We start from the raw sequence: 24,577 nt of genomic DNA on the forward strand, positions 1-24,577 counted from the left end.
TATTGGTGCAGTATATGTCATGTGGTATCCAGCCCACAGTGTATATTAAATTGGTACGAGTCCATCTTCTTATGTTTGGAGACGTGGATATTTTATGCTTGTAATAAAACTTTTTCATGCATGATATAGCGCTCCCTTCTTTCTTCTCTTTTTGCACCAGATATATATATATATATATATATATATATATATATATATTATGCTGGTTTGATTATTTTTGTCATCAATCTTTTAATTCCTTCATGTCATTTGTGTCATTCAATGTGAATTATTTATATCTTTATCATTGTTCACTATATGTGTAAATATTTTTTTTACAAATCATTAGCACTCCCACATTTGTATTATCTCTGCTAAAACACTTTTTCCACCTCAGCTTCGCTCACCTCTAGTTACAAGTAAGCAGAGCAATTTTTACTTACTTTCAAATCGCTTGCATGTACACGTGGAGAGAAGAAGCAATGCAGAGCTGACAGGTGCGAGAGTACTCTCAGTTGGTACTGAGTCGGGCTAGTGACTAAAAATTTAATTTGTAAGAGAAAGTATGTTCTATCACAAACTGCTTTACTGAAGCAGAAACTTAACATTTCAAAAGAGATTTAGCTTGATTTATTTTCTTTGCTCTTTGCTTGATCACTGACTACTGAACTAACTTTCCCCTGCCACTGCACTTGGGAGTTTATTTATTTACGTGCATCATTCTCCTCACTTTCATGTTCATTAAAGCATAAATCAAGTACTTTACAAAAAACAACAAGGAACTGTTCCAAAGTTTGTCACAATGCAAACCTCTCATTCCAACTTCATTACACATTACCTCTTTAAAGAACCATGCATACTGGCACCACAAGGTTCAGACAAGGCAGCTCTGGGCTATTTTTAACACTGTGATGAGGACATCTGTCCTTTGAATAATCAGATACTAGTCCAGATACACATATCATGATAATGATCCATTTACAATCTAATTTCCCAAATATATTTAATTCAAAGTATAAACCTAATCTAACTATTTTTGTGCCAGAGTACAATCTGATTCTCAATATATTTGAATTTGGAAGGCATGCTTTATAAAGTATCTATATTTTAAGCTCCAAGGCAATATTGTGCATCTGATTTGAAGGAAATGGAAATAAATGTTAAAACTGATTAGGAAAACTCTTGCCGCTAGTCAAATTAAGAACAATGATTGCAATATTACACAACTGATTAACCGTGACACATCAGTTGTTATTTATTTCATCTTGTTTAATTGCACCTTGTCCTGGAGGACATCTTGTAACCACACAAGAAGAACACTAGGCCGTCTTTTTTTGATAAATGTGTGTTTGAATCAAAGTTAATACACAGTGGATTTATTAAATATCTTCTATAGGAGATTAAAAAAATGTTTTGAGAAAGTGAGAGAACAAATGTTGAGCATATTTCAAAATTTAAAGAAATAAATCCAACAACTTTTCTTACAGGAAATAGAAATTATGAACAACCATTCAGACATTATGTTTTAGTCGCTAGCTTCCACTAGTTCTGTCAGACCTAAGTAGTGATTGGTTACTATGGGTTAACATGCATTTACACTTTAACAGTAGACAATCCATATTGTTTGTAAAAACAATAAAATTAATAGAAATTGTAACTACGATACACATTTGTATATGCATTTTTGAACGATGATAATAAATATTGTAATACGAATGTTGAAAAGGTTAATATTGATGCTTGCATCAAGTAAATTAACATCTTCCAACACCACCATCCCCGCCACCATCACTTGCTTGATAGAAGCTCAAATTACAGTGATACACCCGCAAAAGCGTATAGTACATAGTAAAACATTGTTATGTTATTGACTTATATCCTACACTGTTATGTCTGAGAACATAAAACTCCAGGTTCTGCTCTGTGTCCTGGATTCAATACAATTAAAATGACCTTGTGCCCATCGATTCAGCAAATAAGTGAAAGTATATTTGGACACAGACGTGCAATAATTGCAAGGTATAATAAATTGTTTTTATTTGTAAAAGATAACAAAATGTGTCTTCTAGGGCAATGTACAGCAGTACTTCCCAAATCCAATCCTCAGAGAACCATATTGTGCATCCAGGTGTTCTCACAGATTCAAAAATGGGTCATTTAAGTCTTGTAAGTTGTGAGGTGTCACTTTTTAACCGAACTTGTTTTCCAGCACATTCTACAGATTATTGAGTGGATTGAGATCTGGAGAATTTGGATGCCAAGTTAACACCTTGAACAATTGGTTATGTTCCTCAAACCATTCCTGAACAATTGTTGCAGTCTGGCAGGGCACATCATCCTTCTGAAAGAGGCCACTGCCATTAGGGAATACTGTTGCCATGAATTGGTGTACTTGGTCTGCAACAATGTTTAGGTAGGTGGTACAAGTCAAAGTAACATTCATATGAATGCCAGGACCCAAAGTTTCCCACAAGAACATCATTCAGAGCATCACACTACCTACAAAGTATTGCCTTCTTCCCGAGGTGCATTCTTGTGCCATAGCTCCACTAGATAAATGATGAACACATGCACAAGGCCATCCACATGATGCAAACGAAAATGTGATTTATTAGACCAGGACACTTTCTGCCATTGCTCTATCTATGGTCCAGTTCTGACACTTTTGTGCCCATTGTAGGTACAGTGGTCATGGGTCAGAATGGACACTCTGAGCTGTCTGAAGCTACGCAGCCCCATACTCAGTAGGGTACAATGCACAGTTTGTTCTGACACTTTTCTGTCATAGCCAAATTAACTTTTTCTGCAATTTGTGTCACAATAGCTCTTCTATGTAATCGGACCAGATGGGGTAGCCTTCACTCCGCATCAATGAGCCTTTGGGAACACATGACGCTGTTGCTGGTTCACCAGTCATCCTTTCTTTGACAACTTTTTGTAGGCACTAAACACTGCATACTGGGAAAACCCCACAAGACCTGTCATTTTTAAGATGCTCTGACCCAGTCATCTAGCCATCACGATTTGTCAGAAGTTGCATAAAGGTGATTATTTTAAATGAAGGATGATGATGATCAATCATCAACACCCTTCAGCTGCACCTTTGGTAGTGAAGCACGGCTGTCTGTCTGTAGCCTTGGCTCTATTCATCTTCACAGAGCAGCTGCCATCCCAGCTTTTCTGTGTTGACACACTGACCGCTGTGCACGCAGTATTATGAAGGGAGCTGAGAGGAGATAAGCGGGATGTGGGGACATATTCTGTTTAGTCAGGCTTTCTGACTGGAGCCAGCACCCAGCGATCCATAAACACCAATGGTGTGTGAGACCTCTGGCATGATAATAATTTGATACAGATACATTGTATGTCAGAGGTTAAGTGTGGCAGATTATTCTATTTGAACCTCCATTACAATATATATAATATTTTTAAGGAGACAATATTATTTTATGGAATACATAGACTGCCACAGTGATTGAGGCATTCAACATCTCGCAGTCCAAATAGGATTAAGATATAACTATAATCATTGCAAAGGTGCTTTATAACACATATGGGTCATCTACATGGGGGGTACTAATTTATAACTACATAAATTGATACATATCAGAGTATTGACTACAAAACAAAGTATACAGAGTTGAATTGAGTTGGAAACTATATATATATATATATATATATATATAGATATATATATATATAGATATATATATATAGTACTGTGCAAAAGTTTTAGTCAGGTGTGGAAAATATTCTGCAAAGTAAGAATGCTTTCAAAAATTGAAGTGTTAGTAGTTTATTTTTATCAATTAACAAAATGCAAAGTGAATGAACAGAAGATAAATCTAAATCAAATCAATATTTAGTGTAACCACCCTTTGCCTTTAAAACAGCATCTATTTTTCTAGGTACACTTGCACAAAGTTAGGGATTTTGTAGGATTCAAGTCAGGTGTATGATTAACCAATTATACCAGACCGGTGATAATAATCATGTAAGTTGAAACACAGACATTAACTGAAACAGAAACAGTTGTGCAGGCTTAAACTGGGTGAGGAACAAATCGCAACCCCAAAGTTCATGTGTGTATGGTCATATATATAATATTTTCTTTTCTGCACCATGTAGTCTCTTTAATGATATATGATACCATTAAAGAACGTTCATTGTACTGTCCTTTGTTTTGTAGTCCTGCATCATTGTTTGCTTTTTGTTTTGTCAATATTAATATTAAAGCTCAAAAAGTACTTACCAGTATTATTTAAATTTCTCTGTGATATCATTGTTAGCTAAAAATAAATAATTTTTCTACACAGAATTTTCCACTAGATGGTGTCTAGTATACATGTATTGTATACATTGGGCCTGATTCAGCAAGGATCGCTATTCTGCTAGAACGCACGCACCGCAGTTGCTAATATTAGCAGTGAAATGCAAATGTTTGCAATCGCATTGCGACCACAGCTTACCATAAGGACACCCACTTCCCCTTATACACATCCGTATACTTGGGCAATATAGCGAAACAATCAGCAACATCAAGTAACATCGGAACCATACGCACAATTAAGGCAGGTCAAACCTCTCTCAGGAATTGCTTACTGCAGCACATGCTGTTTCCTGGGTGTGCATAAATTAACCACTGTGATTGTATACACAGCATGAGGGCCCTCTGCATGTGAGGAGACTTGCAGTGTCTGCGGCTGGTCAGACCTGCTGTAAATGCTGTGTGACTGGCTGAAGTGTGTCTATGGTACTGATGTTTACGCAGAAGAATGGCATTGCACGGATGTGAGAAATCCGTAGTGGGCGTCTTTAGGCTGGCTGGGCTTTGGCAAGCATTAGCATATTTTAGCAGCTGCGTACCATAAGAATTTGCAGCTGTGATCACAATTGCAATCTGTACTGAATCAGGCCCATTAATCAATACTAACTGCTGTTGCAGCATTACTTGTATGGTTGTTTATAGTTGTCATGCTGATGGGAACACACTGAGAGCCTGATTCAGAGACTTTCGCAGATTGAGACAGATCGAGCAACTGTTTACCATTGCGCATGTGTGAAAGCCACGCTGCGCACACACAGCAATTACATTGCAAATACACTTGTACAGGGGAACTACTCACAAAGTGAATGACAAGTAGTCAGCATTTGAGAGTGGTAATGGGGCTGTAGTTAGAAAATTGCAGGATGTCTGACTGCTTAAACGTCATTTCAAGGCTTGCATAAATTAGCCATTGTCATCTCCTTTACAGCATGAGAGCTCTCTGTGTGTCAGACTGGTCAGACGTGACTTACATGGTGCGTGATTGCCAGATGTTTACGGTATTGCACATCTTCAGACGGATATCAGAAGGCAGCAGTGGGCCTCCCTATGCTTGGCTATGCTTTGGATGGCATTAGCATATTTTAACAACTGCGATCTGTGAAAGAATGCAGTTGTGGATTGCATTTGCACAGAATTGCCTACCCTCCCGATTTTCGTGGAGCCCCCCGAATTAAGGTGGGAGCTCTCGCCAGCCCGAAGAGTAGGCTGAATCCCCCGCATTCCCTCTGCCCTGTCTAAAAATCCGGACTGCACATGCGCGAGTCCGGAAGTAAAGGGGACGGGGCCTGACGCAGGGGGCACTCACAGGGTGCAGGGAGTCAGAAGTGTGGCTGCTACTGGCCTGGAGGTCTCCTGGGCACGCCTTCCCCTGCACACAGACTGCTGGGAGAGACTGATGCTCCCTGCATTCCATGGCCAGCCAGTGATAACAGAGGACAGAGGGGGGAGAAGCTGATGCTGGAGGAAGACAGAGACAGAGGAGCTGCATGAGACGGTGAGTGTTAGAGCTCACTGCAGCTCCTGCCAAATGTATTAATGTCAGTGTCGTAGGGGAGGAGAGGGAGAGAGAGAGAGGAATGGAGGTTGGGAGATCTACTGGTGTGTGTGTACAGTGATGTGTGTGTCTGTCTGGGGGGGGGGAATCTATTCATGTGAAGTGTGTGAGACTGTGTGTGTGTGTGTGGGGGGGGGGAATCTAGTCATGTAATGTGTGTGTATGATCTATTAATGTCAATGTGGCAGGGCAGAGATCTATTAATGTCAGTGGGGGAACTAGGGTGTCAGCTTATAGGAATATATATGCCCATAGGTGAGCTATGACACACCCTTTGGGTGGAGCAGACCACGCCCCCACAACAGTGAGCCTCACTATGCGCAGCACATTCTACAGCCATCTGCAATCTCCCTCAAAGTCACTGGGGCCTTTTCGGAAAGATTCCTGGACTGCACACCCTGAATATATATAATGGGAGGTGCTGCCTGTGTGAAACTTTTATTGTAGGCACAGAAACAAACAGATCACAGGTGCACAACTCCAATTACTAATTATATATAAATATATTTGCAATCAAATTATGCAACCAATAGAGGTTTTTAGCATAATCATGGCCACGGTTATGGGCCTACCCACCTTATCCAGGTAACCTCTGTCAGGTAGGTCCCTAACATACTAGGGTTCAAATCCAGAGCGCAGGACACCCCCATAACTAGCCCAGCACACACTGGTTTAAGTCACAGTATACACTGGTTTAAACTACATACAATTTAATGCCATAATAATGACTTCATTATTACAATATCTACCTTATTTTGATATACAGTATATGTGTGTGTAATTTACTCCAAAAGGGATGAGTAGTTAATTTATTCCCCTATTGATAATGGAAGAGGCACCTAACTTACATACAGAAGTTGTGAGCTAATGCTTGTAGCATATCTTTAGGGAAAAATATAAATGAATAACCCAAGGGATCCTCCAAACATCAAAATAACACACCTAACTTACACAAATAAGGTGCAAGCGAAAGCCCATGGGTGCGGGGAAGAGACCCAGGCTTCAGACCAAGCCTGGGGTTTTGGGAAAGAGGGGACCATTTCTTGTGGGGTTCCCCATCTCTCATGAGACCCCGGCTTGTCCTTACTGGCTTGGGGTGAGAATGTTTTGGCCATGAGACCCGTTAATAGGGTCTCCTGTCTGTGGCATTACACCCTGGTCAGTTTGGGTCCGGTGCTGGTTTTACATAAAGGGAAACCCCTACGCATTATTTTCCCCCAATATTTAAAACCAGCACTGGAGGTGCTGCAGGTGGTGGTTACTCAATTACGGGGGAACCCTACTCATGTTGTTCCCTGTAATTTTTGGAACCTGGACTTGCTGACCAGTCCGGGGCTGGTTATGCTTTTGGGGGGGGGGATCCTATATCATTTTTTTTAATACAAACGCTATACATTAACTACACATGCAGAAACATACACAACTCACACTGATATGTGTATGTTTCTGACAAACTCACAGCTCAGGAGGGTGAATGTTTGAAACTTCAATTTCTCTGCGAGTTTGCTCTAATCTCACCCGAGCTTGTAATCTCGAATTTTAGTAAATTTGCAAGCTGCATCTTTTTCCTGAAAAGTTCTCCCAAGTTTTACGAGTTGCATTAAAGAATTCTCTCCCAAACTCACTCAAGTTTGTCTTTAATAAATTTGCAAGATGAAAAACATGCCTAAACTCGCCCGAGATTGTCATCTCAGCCAAACTCGAATCTTAGTAAATTTACCCCTAGAGCTTAAAATGGAGTACAAACTGGTATGTGGTCCAAATTATACATATTTCATATACTACTATGTAACATAACAGGCATCCTCTATTTCGCCATCTTCCTAAAACCCTATGTACACCAGCCTGTTGCTTTACTGTATTTAACGTCCAAATGAATCATGCCCACTCCCTTACTTTCCCAAACATTATTATTTTTATACTTTTCCACATTTAATTGTAAGCTTTGCATGCACTTTTTTAGGCACACAAAACCATCTGCTTTTTAAAATGCTCACTAATTTGCTGTTGTTTGCTGCTTTGTGATATGCTGGATGTCAACACTGAACTGCACATTTTTGTAACACTTGTTGATATACAATAATAATATTAATATAGTGTAAATTTTTTTTTTTTAATAAATAGTATTAAAAAAACAATGCAATTGCAATTCACTTTTCACTTTAGATTAGCAACAAGTGTCACAGATTTCTGGCAGCTCTCTTACACAGTAGGTTTCTTATGGCAGCTTGCTATAGATATTAATACAGATTTGTGGGAGGGATTTTTTTTTCCAGACCTCAAATTACTCCCACCCAATTACCTTTCACAGAACATGGTTTAATGCATGAAATGAGATAAACTGACACATACTGTGATATGCTGAGAGTGTCAATGTGTATTTTTATATGGAGTTGGGTTAAGTTTTTTTCAACATTATTGCTGTATGTATCAAAAATCTTGAAATAGCACTTTATTATTACATTTCTTCAAGACAAGCCCACCAGTAGGCAGAACTGTTTGGTGTGCATTTGATATGCACTATGAACACACATGTCCCTTTTACTTATTAGTATGTCATAAAACATTATATATTATGTATCCCTTATGTTAAACACTGGAGTAAATGCCAATATTCTAGAAATAAGACACACTGCAGATTCTGGCTGCCACATCTCTAATGAGCTTTGGAGCAGTGAGCATGGACAGTTACTAATTTACACTGACATACTGATTAAAACTGTTACATATATTTTCTCACTGTTTACAACACTGTCTTGGGCTGGTCATTATGGCATAGCTCAAAGTAGAGATTAGTGAAATGTGAAAAATCTGCCTTATTCTTATTTAGCCACAAAATGTTGCACGTCTTCCCAATGATTGTTATTCTATCATACTACACAACACAATTCAGTTACTGTCAGCATCTCAGCTCTATTAATAGACTGCATTCTACCAAATGCGTATTTACAAATACACTGCAAAAGCCCTTCTGGGGAACTGCAATGTAAATGCATAACTCCAAGGTTGTTAACATTACACTTTCACACCTCTGTGAAATTGTCTGTACCAATATTAAACACAATTCACTTGAAATGTCACTATATGTTTTCTCATCTATGGTTGAATAATAGGAAATGTTAGTGCAATGTAAATAAATACATATATACATAGACCTCTATTTTAAAAGAATTTTCCGTAGGTAGTGGTAGACTTAGTCTGCCTTCATGGCGAAAATTTTGCATTTTTTCCAGTAATTATAAAATAAATACCTACTGCGGTCTTCAGATGCATCACGGTGTCTGAAAAGCCCTTGGTATGGGAGAAGCTAACTGAGGAGTCTATGTACTAAGCCTTGAAGAGCGATAAAGTGGATGGAGATAAAGTACCAAGCAATCAGTTCCTATCATTTTACAAGATCTGTTTTAAAAATTAAAGGAGCTGATTGGTTGATACTTTATCTCCATCCATTTTATCTCTCTCCAAGGCTTAGTACATAGACCCCTGAGACACTTGTCTTCACGCTGGTCATGTGTGAGCTGATAAGGTCACGTATGCCCAGTTAAAAAATAGCTTTCATTGGTACTGCGCATGTACGAAACAGAAATTGCACATATGCAGTGCCACTTTTGCAAAGGATTGCAGATCGCAAACTGGTAAATAAAACATAACAGCATCCTAAGATAATATGATTTTATCTAAATCTAGGGAAGCAAACTTTAATGAAAATTACATGAATAGTCTGAAGCAGTGAGAAAGCCTTTTATCACTGATACAGTACAGTATATGGATTTTCACAGCTTGTTAAACAGAGCCTATTCTATAGAAAAATCTTACTGTAGCTAACTCTCATCTGTCCTAGTGCTGAGCAAAAGTACAATTAGAATCATTACCTAGCAAAATCTACTTGTTTCTCATTTGAATTTTAGAGAGTACAATAATTACAGCAAAGATATTTTATAATCGTGTCCCTCTCTTTGAATGAGAAAAAAAATTATTGCCAAACGAAAAATTTAATTTTATTTACTGAAGCCCAGAAGTGGTATTTCAGACATGCTTCTCATACCAAATGAAAACTAGAATATATGTATATATATATATATATATATATATATATATCCAAATAGCGGCACTCCGGGCTGAAATGACTTGGTACACAGAGACCTTCTTAGAGCAATGTTTTAGCGCTTTTGTCAAGCCAACATGTTGGCTTGACAAAAGCGCTAATAAAGGCGCTGAAACATTGCTCTAAGAAGGTCTCTGTGTACCAAGTTATTTCAGCCCGGAGTGCCGCTATTTGGTTGTCTATATTTCAGCAGCTCACATTGGTGGTCTGCCTGTGTATGGCACCCAGCAAAGTTACTCCTTCTGTATTTGAAGAGTGCCAGATCGTGGATAATATATATATATATATATATATATATATATATATTTCAGTATTGCTAAAAACCGAACACACCCAAACTTTGGGATTCCGAGTCAAAGGTGATAGGAGACAGCACTCAAATAGTATTCAGCAAAAAAATTCATAAGCACATTCACTTTTTCCAGCAATGGTGACAGTAAAAAAGGACCAGCACTCACGTTTAGATGATAAAGTATCTATACACAAAGAAAAACTGAGAAGCATCAGTTGAAACTGACATCGGGCAGCTACAGCCTCTGCTATAATCATCATTTATGACTTTGTGAATAAATACTTGATCATCTAAACGTGAGTGCTGGTCCTTTTTTACTCTTTCTTTGCTGGGAAAAGCGAGTGTGCAAATATATATATATATATATATATATATATATATATATATATATATATGTGTGTGTGTGTGTTACAATCATTGGAGGCTATTGTTCAAGTGGCAAAACCATATTTTTAAAACTAACCAATTGCTTATTATTACAATGATGATGGCAGAGCGGCATGGACGTATGGGGGTTTTTCATACTTTGTGTATTGCCTTGCCCTCTAAGGTTTTCTTACAGGTTCAATATGATACAGAACTTGGCATCTAGACAGATGGCAAAAACATATCCACCTCTAATCATGGATTGATTGATTGATTGATTGATTTTATAACACTGATTGATTTGGGTGAGTGCAATGTGAAATAATTGGGCAGATTTTGTGCATAATACAGCCAATTTTCAAGATAAAATGCTTGAATATTTCCAAATCATTCTCAATATTGATGATTTCAGTCATACCTAGCTGTCTAATAGCAGTGATATAAAATACCTAGGAGCTGTGGTTTATTTCATATTGAAGGACTTGGTTCTTATTATTGGGTTATTATTAAGAAAAGCACAACTCTCTGGATAGGCAGAATGTACAGTACTGTATAAAGAAAAGAGCCATGTTAGAACTCACCACAGGTGGAGTACTTAATTTCTCCTGAAGAGGACTGAAAAGAATAATATCAGTAGGTCCTTCACAGATGCTCAAAAAATGCCTACTGTTGCACCAGCTTGTGTCTTAAAAACAACTGAGGACTCCAGAAATCTATTTATTTTTGTGTTTTCATTCCACTGAAAGGTACAGATGTGCCCTATAACATAAAGAGGTAATGAGAACCTTTGAGTGTCCCTTTCTTTTATATCTGAATACTGTACACAGGCTAGCAAAATTATGTACAGTACATGTACTTTTAGTTGGTGGTATGTAAAAAAATAAATATATGCTTCATAAGCTGCAAAATTGGTGAATGTTTTTTCTTTTAGATAGATAGAGATAGATAGATAGATAGATAGATAGATAGATAGATAGATAGAGGCAGAAGGCTGGCCACTATAGCACATTTTGGGCTGTATAATTTTCTGGACCTGGTGTCCGGTAGTAGTTACAGCTCGTGTCACTTATACGCCTTTTACACCAGAGCTAAAACCTGGGTTATTGCAGGGTTAACCTGGGTAGCTCCTTGGTATAAAAGGGGACAGGGTTGGATTCCCAGGTGGAGTGACCCAGCAATCCAACCCAGGTAAATTGCAGGTTTTAACACGGGAATGACTCGTGAAACCCTGCAGTGTAAATGGCGCGATCCGGGTCATGATGTCCTGGAGCACACCACATGTCGGCCGATTGGCCTGCTTCAGTGGTGCTTGGAGATTAAGTCATCTCCAAGTGTCCACTTCCACACCAGAAGAGCTGGGTCACTGCAGACCCAGTTCCAGTGTGAATGGCGCCAATTCGAGAATATCCTGGGTCAGCGCTGGTTAAATTCCAGGTCTGATCCAGTTTGGAACCCTGTTCCAACCTCTGGGTCAGACCTGTAATTTAGGTATAAAAGCGGTATATCTGTAGCAGTTTGGATGTCACAGGGCCTCCGTGGCCTACAAAAGGTGGAATCCTATAGGACCACAAGTATTGTATCACTAAATGATGTCCCTCATAGGCCTGCTCTCCCAGTCTATGTATAGCTACACCACTGTGAAGAGGACTCTGCTACAGCACAGCTTGTGAGTAGCCACAGAGTGAACCAGACCATCTGAGTGAGGAATGGGGCTGTGCTAACATACTGCAGCAGACCACTAAAATACATCAGCCTGAAGGACAGCAAGCTGTATCTTGGATTTCAGGAGAGCTGCCTGTACTGTCCCAGTACACTCCCCTGTCATCCTGTGTTCTCCTACTACTATACTGATATTACCCCCAGCTGTTATCTGTGTTTATTCTACTAGCCTCTAGCTGTCATGTGTCCCTACTACTACTGTCACCAACCCCAGTTGTCATATGTGTTCCTACTAATACAACCCTTTTACCACCTGTGTCCCTGATAATTCACCCCTGTTGCCATCTGTCCCTCCTGCTACCCCTTGCTCTCATGTGTGACCATGCTAAAACTCCCAGCTTTCATGTCTACTACTACTACTACTACTACTACTACTACTACTACTACGTAATCTGCCCTACTAGCACTAGAGTTGTCTGTGCAAAATGACAACTGGTAGACTCTCTGCAACACATGGCTGGAAGTAAGGTGGTGGGTGTAGAGTAGGAATTTAGATGCATCTTTCAAGAGAGAACACTACTAGCATAATCATTGGCAGAGCCTGGTGCTCCATTTGTTCTTAGGCAGTGTATGGATGCTCAGAGTTAATGGCTGCTAAAATATAACAACATTATTTTTAGTTGCTATAAATGTTTGTTCATTGCAAACCAAGCAGTCACAGCACATAAGTCACAGTATACACTGGCTTAAACTACATACAATTTCAATGCCATTAATAATGACTTCATTATTACAATATCTACCTTATTTTGATATTACTTATTTCTAGACTATGAATAAAATTTACTGATAAACTACGGAGTAAGTAGCACAACAGCTGCCCAGATCTACAGTATTGTTACTGATTAAGAATAACCTGCAGATCTGGGTACTATAGTGCCATGAAATCAGTTGGCTTAATAATTATTTCACTGATGCAGAAGAGAGACTTGTCCTGTTACACCCACCTGGCTTTTCCTTTCTGTTCCTGCTTAGACTATAAAATCACCACTATTTATATATCTCTAATGCTTCAATGAAATGCAAGAGAACAGAAAAATATTGTTTCTTTTTTCCCCTTAATATGTGTTTTCATTGGTTCTGATGGCAGCTTATTCCAAGTAACACTTTGACATTTCCTACTGAGAGGCAGTTTAGTACTGTGCTTTCACCTCCACTTAATTAATGATTGGAATCAATTCAACAAGCTCAAAAGGTCCTTCATTTTTCTTATTATTGTGTTTGTTTTTATAATGAACCATTTTACTTTCATAGCAAACTATTTTAATCATTTAGCATATTTTTTTACTGTGTATACTTTATTCCCTATTGATACAGTATTTTATCCTCTCCTACATTAATAATAATAATAGAAATAACAAAGAACAACACTGCTGTTGTTTAATGTTGTCATGGAATTGTTAATATGAAAACGGTGTTTAATTTACAAGTGTATTTCCCTTTTAAGGAAAGTTGGTTAATAAAGGTGTTATTTAGTATTTCAAAACATAATATCATTTAAAAAATATACAGTATATATTTGGTTACAGGGATATTTATATTCAGTGAAAAACCTAAACCAGAAGCAAGTTACAGTACTGTATGCACATCCAGAGAAAGACCAATTATGCAAATATTTTTTTAACTAGCACCCTGATAACACAGTTTCATTGTACACGATTGTGTATGTTGTTCAGGCACATGTGTCATATTGTTAAAAATCTCAAAATGTATACCTATTGTAAGCTCCATGACCATATGAAAGTTCAGAGCTGCAGAAAAAATTATTTTACTAGTTTTCAAACTCCAAAATCACGTTTAATATTCTTATATTGTATACTAGGGGGTATATTGCTTTTTACAATACCTACATTATATACACACGTCCTATACACAACTTAAATAGAAATAAACATAAACTTACAAAGGCATACATTATTGGAACACCCTCAAACTCTGGCAATACACAGGAATGATGATAAACACAAGGGGGTGTATTTAATAAAGTGCAGGTTTTTAGAAGTGGAGAAGTTGACCATAGCTACCAATCAGATTCTACATAACATTTATTTAGTAGCTTCTAAAGATAATAGATATAATCTGAATGGTTGCTATGCAGGGACAGACACAGGATTTTTAAGGGGGTGTTTCTGCATATGTATGTATGAGTACAGATATATATATATATATATATATATATATATATATATATATGTATATATAATGTATATGGATAGTTACATTTCTACAATGTATTGTGTAAGTATAGTTGTATGCCCAATTTGGACTGCCCCCCTCGTCTCACACACAGACACTCAGAGCAGATTACACACACATACACTCACACTGCACATAACACGCAGGCACTTACACTGCAGATTACACACTGACACTCACACTGCAGATTAGACACAGACACTCGCACTGCAGATTACACACACAGATACTCAGAGCAGATTACACACACAGACACACGCACTACAGATTACACACAGGCACTTACACTGCAGATTACAAACAGACACTCGCACTGCAGATTACACACACAGACACTCGCACTGCAGATTACACACAGGCACTTACACTGCAGATTACACACTGACACTCGCACTGCAGATTACACACAGGAATTTACACTGCAGATTACACACACAGACACTCAGAGCAGATTACACACACAGACACTCGCACTGCAGATTACACACACAGAAACTTGCACTGCAGATTACACACAGGCATTTACACTGCAGATTACACACAGGCATTTACACTGCAGATTACACACAGGCATTTACACTGCAGATTACACACACAGACACTCGCACTGCAGATTACACACAGACAATCACACTGCAGATTACACACTGACACTCGCACTGCAGATTACACACAGACACTCGCACAGCAGATTACACACACAGACACTCGCACTACAGATTACACACTGGCACTTACACTGCAGATTACAGACACTCGCACTGCAGATTACACACAGACACTCACACTGCAAATTACACACAGACACTTACACTGCAGATTACACACAGACACACTGTAAATTAAACACAGACACTCGTACTGTGACTACACTGAGGTGGTGAATTTTCTGGTGGGGCTGCAGCCCTGCAGCCCCTAGGCAAAATCCGCCACTGATCCTAAGCAAGTCGGGATGCTGGGGTTGAAATTCTGACCAGCAGGATCCCGAGAGCTGGCATCTGGCACCGAAGAGTGCAAAGACACTGGTTGACTGCCAAAGTCTTTTCTGTCTGCTGTGCTGGTACCATCCAAATACATACAGTAATCACGAGAGTACCTTTAGGGAGGACACTGCACAGAATCTGAAATGGCAGATGGTAGAACTCTCATGGGTGCAGGGGGGATGGCACAGGGTCCCCTGGACCCATGGGACCATGTGCATCGCACATCCTGCTCTTATTATAGATACACAACTGAGCCATATGTTACAAGATACTTCTGTGTGGGTAGCACACAGCAACAATATTTCTGCACAGAAAGAGTTCCAGAGCACATCATAACATAGAGACATACATTATGAGAGACAGAGAGAGGGAGGAGTGACTGAAAGATGGGGCAGGAGAAAGATGGATACAGAAAGGGAAAGAGGCAGAATAGCAGTGAGTAAGAGAGGCAGACAGATAGAGACATGGAGGAATTGAGGGAGGGAGGCGTTTGTGTGGATGTCAGGACAGATGGAATGGAGCAGTAACTAATAAAGATAGAATCTGCATGCAGAATTCAAAAGAAATTCTTCCATAAAGGTTGGTCATGTCTGAACAGCTCTCAAGGGAAACAAGTCTGACACCATGCTTCAGCCAACGAGAATAGCGCACAGATGACTGATGGAATTGCTGTACAGTATTTAGGTGTGCGTACTATGTTTTGTGTCTCTGATGAAAGTGAATACTTAAACAACTCCTATATACATATATAATTGTTTTAGATTATAAAGACATCCATGTTTTAAATGCCCCAATTCACCAAGTCTTTTGTTTTTGTTTTTAATATTAAAATTAAGGTTAAAAACGGCATGAAAAATATGTAAAAAGAATTACCTGAATATTTCAAAAATTAAAATATCTCATGGGTAGGTGGAGCATGTACATATGGGCAGAGTGGGTAGAAGCACTTATGGGCATAGGTGGAAGAGGCACAAATGGACATGGGGCATAGGGACTCATGGGCATTTAGGCACAGAGACTTATATAGGCATGTGGTACAAAGGCACACCTGAGAATAGAGGCAGAGGCACACATGCCCAGGGGGTTCAAAGATACATTAGAGCAGGGGAAGCCAGAGGTGAGCAAGAAGGAAATGTGAAGCTAAAGAAGGTGGATGGGATTGCCACCTGATCCAATGGAGCAAGCTGTAGGAAGATAAGATTGGGAGGAGATAGAAAGCAGAGATGGGAGCAGGGACATAGTACAAGAAGAGAGATAGAGGGCCTTCCTTGAGAGAGAGATTTAAAAAAATTATAATTAAATAGCTACTGTAAAACTGCAGGGGCTCCAAAAATTAAAAGCCAACACAAGTGCTACTTTATGGTTACTATTTAAGCAGGCTGGCAACTAGCTTATGATACAACTTCAAAGAGGTAACCAGAGCTAGGCTTTGCCAAACTGGTTCTTTCACACCACAACAGTGTGAGTCCTCACTGTCATAATGAAAATCAGCCCAAGCCTGGTCAGTATGATGCTGAAATTAGATCCACATATTTTGTATTTCAATGGGCTAAATAGCACTCATTCTGGCATCCATGGATAACAATGTGATTTAAATAAATCCCACACACTGGGATGCTGTCTTTTCACCTACTCAAACATAAAACTCAACTGTACGTTCTTAATCCAATATATGTTCCCTGATAAAGGTCTTTTTTTATAACTGTGAAATTTACATTATTTTTCAGTTTTTGCTTAACTTTTCTTTTTAACCTCTAGCAGTTTACTGTTTACCTTTGTACCAATTCAAGATAATCACTGGGCTTGAATTGAATAAATGTCAATAAAAACAGGAAAAATAGAGATGTTTTAAAGCCTTTGACTGATAGTCAAGCTGGAATCAGTTACTTTAGAGTACATGTGCATGCATTCTGTTTCTATGCAGATCTTTTATAATATTACAAGATGAGACGTGTACTAGCCAGTAGCAACCCACGGTAGCTGGATCTGGTATCATTACTCAGCTGGCACTTGTATTAAACTGACTATATATATATATATATATATATATATATATATATATACAATGACTTATGTTACCAAAAATACACATTTAAATGGGGTTTAGTAGCAGACACAAAATAGATGCAATCTGGTTAAATAACAGTATTTGCATTGTTTTAAATAAGAGCAACAAATAATTGTGATGTATAATGCAATTATTCTGTCATTTTGTTAATTACAGTGTTCTACTGTCAAAGTCATAGCTCTGACACAATTTAACAACTATTACCTATTAACTTCAATTTGGTGGGATATCTTCATATTAATTACACACAGCATATAAATGTAACTCTTCTGCAGTCTTAAGAACCTCATCAATGTTTTATATTTTACATTGTATCAGAAGCTGAGAATATATTCTTAGGGTTTTTGTAGTAGGCTAATGTTCTGTTTTTCTACACACATAGGTATATGTTCCTTATTTTAAGAATTAGACAGTAGTTTTCAAAACTTACACACCATGTACAATTCACTGGCAGAATGTCTAAATACCACAGTGTCCTTTTTCATAACTAGTTCTCAGCTATTTTCATTCCACACTCTATAAATAACTGTCTGCTCCTGGCTGACTCTTAGAAAGGTGCTTCTGTCCACACTCCATGTTATATGGCTCTCTAAAGATCACACATCTCCCGTTAATATAAACCTTGCCAATCTGATAATTTGCTGGCTTTGTGCTACTTTAACCTCCTTAAATATAAGAAATCTTACATGCGAGTATTGTTAAAATTCTACTACACAGAAGTTTAATATTATAAGATGGTTACAATCATAATATATTAAAAGTATAAATTAAATAAACACATACATTGCAATGAAAAAATAAAAATTCAAATAAGCTATTCATATAATGTATTTGATGACTGCCTAAACAGGCCTTAAAAGGGACTACTGTTATATACATATAAGAGAGGAGCAACATTTTCAAAACTGTTCTGCTAAATATTATCCGCATTCTGAATTTCTATATTTTGCAGTGTTACCAGCACAACCCCAACCACACAACATAGCAGAATTAATTTTCCAGATTTTTGCTAAGATTATAAAATCAGTAAATGCAAATACACAAATATGGAGAAGGGTTGTTATGTGGTTATATAATAACCTGTAAGATGCAGGTTGGGGCGAGATTATGGTGAGTCTGGCCATTGGCATGATTCTGAGTTGCACGTACACCCAATGGTTTACGCACAACTCTGATGTTTTCCGTCATCACATGCACAGGATCTGTACTGCACATGTGTCGATCTCTGTCTATAACAATGGTCACAGTGCCCTCTGAGCTGCAGCCTGATTGACATGCGGCAATGTTTTACAAAATGGGGACATGTTGCCCCCCCCCCCTTTGTAGGTGTGCTGAGGCCAGGGTCTGTGCCTTCCATTGCAGATTTCTTAGCACTGGCAGAGGAGCTTAGGCTTACTCAGATAACCGATGGCTGCCCAATGGTGACCCGATGCTGCATCTTTGGACGCAGTCAATACGCAATGGCAGCAGTAGACATCTTTTGCCTTCAGATGCTTAAGCATTACCATATTTTTGCATCACTGCTTCTTTGGATACAGCAGTGATGCAAACAGCATACAACTAATGGGGGGCATCCACTAGACGATTATAGCAGGCGATTGAATGATAACGATATCATTATCGTTCAATCATTTAAAAATCGTGCAGTAATTGTTTCTAACGATGAACGATGCACGCTCCTGCTGCTCGTTTGATCGTCTCCTCCATCAACTGAACATGCAGTTCAATTTCACTTGATCGCTTTCATATCGTTTGGAGATCGCTTACAAATCATTTACACATCATTTACACATCGTTCACGATGAACCACTATCTGCCCACTATAGCTGAAAGCTGTCAATCACAGATTGAAATGACATCGTTTATCGTTAGATCGTTTGCAAAACATTTGCAAATCGTTTAGGGTGGAAGATCAAATTTCAAGGGAAAATTCAAGGGAACATCGTTTAGAGGTTGGACAGGGATAAAATCACTAGTGGATGCCCCCCATTAGAATTAGGTCCCATATTTTTAAAGCTGTAATCATTGAAAAGACAAAACCAGATTTGTTTTGAATTTTAAAGTGCCTCTGTACTTTTTGCTCTGTGGTAAATTTATTTGCAGCTTTGTTCACTTCTACATACAGTCTATGAAAGATGCTATCCATGGTGCTGAAACTGCTACATTTGTACTTTAAACAATTACTGTGATGTAACTGAAAAAAAATACTAAATTGATGCTTTAATATAACTAAAAACCTAGGTGCTAAATAAAACTATTCAAACACAATGATGAGAAAATAGCTTTGAAACTGTGTCCTTTTATATTTGTACTATAAATTCCTAAAGCTTTTTGTGCTGGCAGACGTTCAAATGACAAAGATCTTGTGATCATTTAGAGCCAATGTACTGTAGGCAGGCATTTTTATGGCACATTATGTTCCTCAGGAGCACAGTGAGTGTGCTACTGTCATTACATGAGATTTTCACACTTTCCTTAAAGCTGCTCTACTACCTTAAGTGAAGATGAACATTTTTTGCTATCCAGTTTCAAATGCCTGTAGAATTAGAGAACAAGCAGGAGAACCAATCAGAAGTCACCATTTTATTGATTGCTGCTTCTTATAGATACATTCAGCCACACAGCTTTCTAAAACCAGAGCTGTGAGACTTATCACGAAACCTTGGAATAGTTGCTTGGCTGCAAAGAAATAACTACAAAGGCTCTGAGGGGCAGAACTATAATCCTTCCAGTGGTTGTGCAGCTTTAATAATCATGAATGTTTATAGCTGTCCTGACTATCTTCATGTACTGTAGAAAGGTATAAACTGAGAATATGAATGAAACTAAACAGCTGTTACATACTATATATGTAATGTATGTGTACTGTACTTATATGTTTTCCTCTCAGATACCTGTTTAATGTGTAATGGGGCCCCTATATCTGAGGTGCATTTCCCTGATTTCCGGATCCATTCTGCTGAACCGCGATCGGCGTACATCAATGATCAACAATCCGCCGGGGAACAGGGGAAATGATGCATGTTAAAAATCCATGATTTGTGGATTACAACCATTTTTGGGTTAATCAAGATCTTACAACATGTTGAATTTTCTCCATTCCTGAACCTTGTCATAGGCAAAAAAGGAAATTGCCCCAGTCCATCATAGATGTAAATGAAAACATAACTGCTTTAAATAATATTTATCTTCCAAGGCCCATAACATTCAAAATGTAGTTAGTATTTTTTCCAGCTGATGTTTGCATTTGCAATAGTGTTTCTTTTTAAGAAAAAGTGCAAAATGTTTTATAATTTTTTTTAGATAATAAACTGTACATTTTAATTATATGCCTGCAGGCTAAATTACTTAAAATGACTGTGTGAGCAATATGAACATTTGTTTGTGATATATTCCATTAACCCTGCCACATCGCTATCCTGACCGTACTACTCCCTCCACATATTTCTGCAGTTAATTGCTGTCATTCTAATTGAATGTTTTTAAAATAAGGCACTAATATAGAAACATGAGATTTGTAAGCTAAAGTCCATCACTAGAGTAAGAAGTTGGAAAGCAATATCTTAAAATAACGCTTTGTTGTGTTGCTGTTAATACGAACAAGGCAGTATATTTTTGGGGCACTTTGGGGGTTACATCGCCCTTCAATAGACCAGCCGGCCCTTGACTTATGACACAGGAGCACACTTGGCGCTACTACTTTGTAGATGCAAATGTGGCTAATGCGCACACAAACACGGAAAAATAAACACTTTTAAAATGTATTCATTTTTTGGGGCACTTTGGGGGTTACACCGCCCTTCAACAGACCAGCCGGCCCTTGACTTATGACACAGGAGCACGCTTGGCACTGCTACCTTGTTGATGCACGTGTGGCTAATGCGCACACAAACACGGAAAAATAAACACTTTTAAAATGTTTTAATTTTTTTGGCCACTTTGGGGGTTACACCAACCTTCAACGGACCAGCCGGCCCTTGACTTATGACACAGGCACACTCTTGGCACTGCTACTTTGTTGATGCATGTGCAGCTAACGCGCACACAAACACAGAAAAAAAATATTTTTTGCACTTGGGGGAGCACCCCTGATGTACATAGCACCACCTGGACAACACTACAGCACCCCTTTAGGACTAGAGTGACACAGGAGCCATTGAAGCCCCCCTCTTCTGTCTACACACAGCTCTAATGGACAACACAGCCTTTATGGCACTGTGCACTGCACAACACAGCCCAGCCAGCTCCTATGTACAATACAGCCTTTATGGGACAACAGCACTGCACAAAACAGCCCAGCCAGCCCCTATGGACTTTGGACACAGTCCCTATGGACAACAGCAGCACCAGCACAGCAACCCCCACCCTCCCTGAAAAATGGCGCCGACGCGGGGACCTTTTATAGAATCCAAAACCCATGAGAATCCGACAGCAGGGTGATGACTTTTTGCCTTGATTTCAGTTCCGTGCCAGGCGGGAAAACCCGAGCCTGATTCGGTCTCCGGCTCGGATCGGAGGGGCGCGGAGGGGGGGGTTCGGCTTTCTAATATCTGAACCCGCTCATGCCTAATTTGGACAGTCTTGTTATTAAATACAAAATTTAAATTTGACAGGTAAAATATAATTAAGTTTAGACACACAGATTGAATCAAAGTACTATTTAAGTTCAATTGAATACAAATATACAGTATTTTGTCTTCCACTGTGAAAATCAAATGGGAATCCTCTTTTATGTAGCAAACTGAATACAAATATCAATTAAATAATGTGAACAGACTACTGAAGATACCCTAATACTTTCTATTTTCAAGACACACTAAGTCAATCACAAGCTGCTGCTGATAGTCATCACCTTCACCACAAGATATAAGCGTCCTGAAAGGTGCATATATGTCTGTGTTCTGGTTTTCCCAGGTCACATTTACTAGGACATGACCATACTGTCCTCGGTCTATGCTTGCAAGCCCCCTTCGTCCCTAGTTCAAACTCTTAGTAAGTACAGTAGTTAAAGGCACAAGAAGTGTAAGGTGTTTTTGTGCACATGCGACTTACAAAATGCAAATTGGAAACAAAAAAAATGCTTGTTTTGCTATCTTTCACATTTTATTTCCATAATTTTAGAATCAAGGCTTCTATCAGTTCTATTGTTGTTTATGTTTCTTTCACTGGTAGTCCACAATATGTCTCTGCTTGTCTACCACCTGAATAGTGGATGCAAAACAAAATAGGCATTTGGCTGCTTCATGTTCATCTAAAATAATACCTTTGAATAATTAAGCAATAAGACAAATGTATACATGTAGTACATTAAAATAAAAAAATTGATTTTTCTATGGCAGTCTTACCTTCGTTGTTTTGACTTTGTTCCCACTACTACAACTCCATCCTGTCAAGTCTGGTAGAACTTTGCAGTCTTCTCCTTCTAAACATGGCTGCATTTGACACCACCATTTCTGGATAACTATAGAAGCTGAACGCATGATATAGGGGTCAGTATTCAGTGTAAGCAAGGAAACAAAAAACAGAGAAGTTTTCCAAATCTGAACAAATAACATGGTTAGTTATTTTATCATAAAAATAAAAAAATAAATATGTACAAATTAAAACCTTCCCACAAGCTTGCTCAGCACCTTCAGGTTGCGAGTCTAAGTAAATATCAATCAGCCGCCATTTTGTTCCAATCATGATAGATCAGTCAACAATAAACTTGTTCGCTGAGATTTTTGCTAACCATGCTAAGGAAATTATTATACTACGGTAGGTTGGCGATTTATATACTGTATTAAAATCATAGTTAAATTGCACAGGCTTTTCTCACTCAGAAAAAGCCACAAACTTACACACCAGTATAAACCTAACAACCTTCATGATTTCTGGAGGGTGTTATATATCCTACAGGTGATGGATCTGATGTAGAGTTGGCCACAGTTTTGTCCAAAATAGCAGGCACACTTTTCATACAGAAGTTGAAATTATATGCAAAATAACAACTATGTTAAGATATCTGCTGGTCGGCAATGGTAACATATGCACCTGGTCTACTGCAGACTTAAGTCACATACACTTACATCCTAACTTTGAGCTCATGTTATAATAATTAATGTTATTTGCAACAAACACTATTCCAAAATCTTCAAACAGCATCACAAAGTCAGACGCAGCAGCAATGTCAGACACTGTGAAGTGATGTTTCTTGACTACACTTGCGTCAAAGTCGCACCGCACACATGTTCTAATTTTGCAGATCACATTTAGATGCACAGTAGCAGTAATGTATGGAGCATTCCTCATGCAGAGACTAGGAGGTAATAGGGGGGATGGTTAAACAGATGCAGGCAGTTGTTGCAACTTATGAGGATGTTGCAGGCATGTTGCGGGTGTGTCACTGAAAGCGTTTGTGTACACAAATGCTCAACTACTCACATAGTAGATGGAGAAACTGCACCTACCAGAATACTAGCACAAATTTTGATGGTGCAACAAATGGTGCATCAACCGGTATTTAAGCATCTAATGTAAACACTGAAACTCAGTTGACAATGTACAATAGTTTCCTGCTCACTCTGATCTATTGCCATTGATAAGTATACAAATTGAAGAATGATTGCTTTCCAAGCTGTATCAAGTGAAGAAATAACATGAATTAAGGATTTTCAGAAATATAAACAAATAAAATAATACTAAACTGTTGATGAAAGCATACACCTTATTTATTATTATTTATTTTCTTAACATTTACTTACAGTATATAGTGCTATGTGCTTTACCTTAATCTTGGTGGGATAATCAATAATAAATTCAGAGCATAATGCATGTTTCACATGCACACAAACCCGAGAACATAATGCATGCTTCACATGCACGCAAACCAATATATATATATATTTGTTGTAACAAATCACTTACAGCAATGTAAGTACATACATAGTTGACTAAATATGCATTTTCATATTTAAAAAAACAGTAGCAATATAATTTATACATCAG

The 24,577-nt window shown here is 38.4% G+C and overlaps 1 protein-coding gene across 1 annotated transcript in view; it reads right to left on the reverse strand.

Moving 5' to 3' along the window:
- Positions 1-24,577, reverse strand: part of TAFA3 (TAFA chemokine like family member 3) — a 436,707-nt gene that overhangs the window by 57,013 nt on the left and 355,117 nt on the right. Inside the window, exon 4 of the mRNA XM_088454427.1 lies at positions 22,936-23,060. Within this exon, the coding sequence (XP_088310553.1) occupies positions 22,936-23,060 (125 nt within the window). The remainder of the gene's footprint in view (positions 1-22,935; positions 23,061-24,577) is intronic.

Source organism: Taudactylus pleione, unplaced genomic scaffold, assembly GCF_031769625.1.
Source record: "Taudactylus pleione unplaced genomic scaffold, aTauple2 ptg000615l, whole genome shotgun sequence".
Lineage (NCBI taxonomy): Eukaryota > Metazoa > Chordata > Amphibia > Anura > Myobatrachidae > Taudactylus > Taudactylus pleione.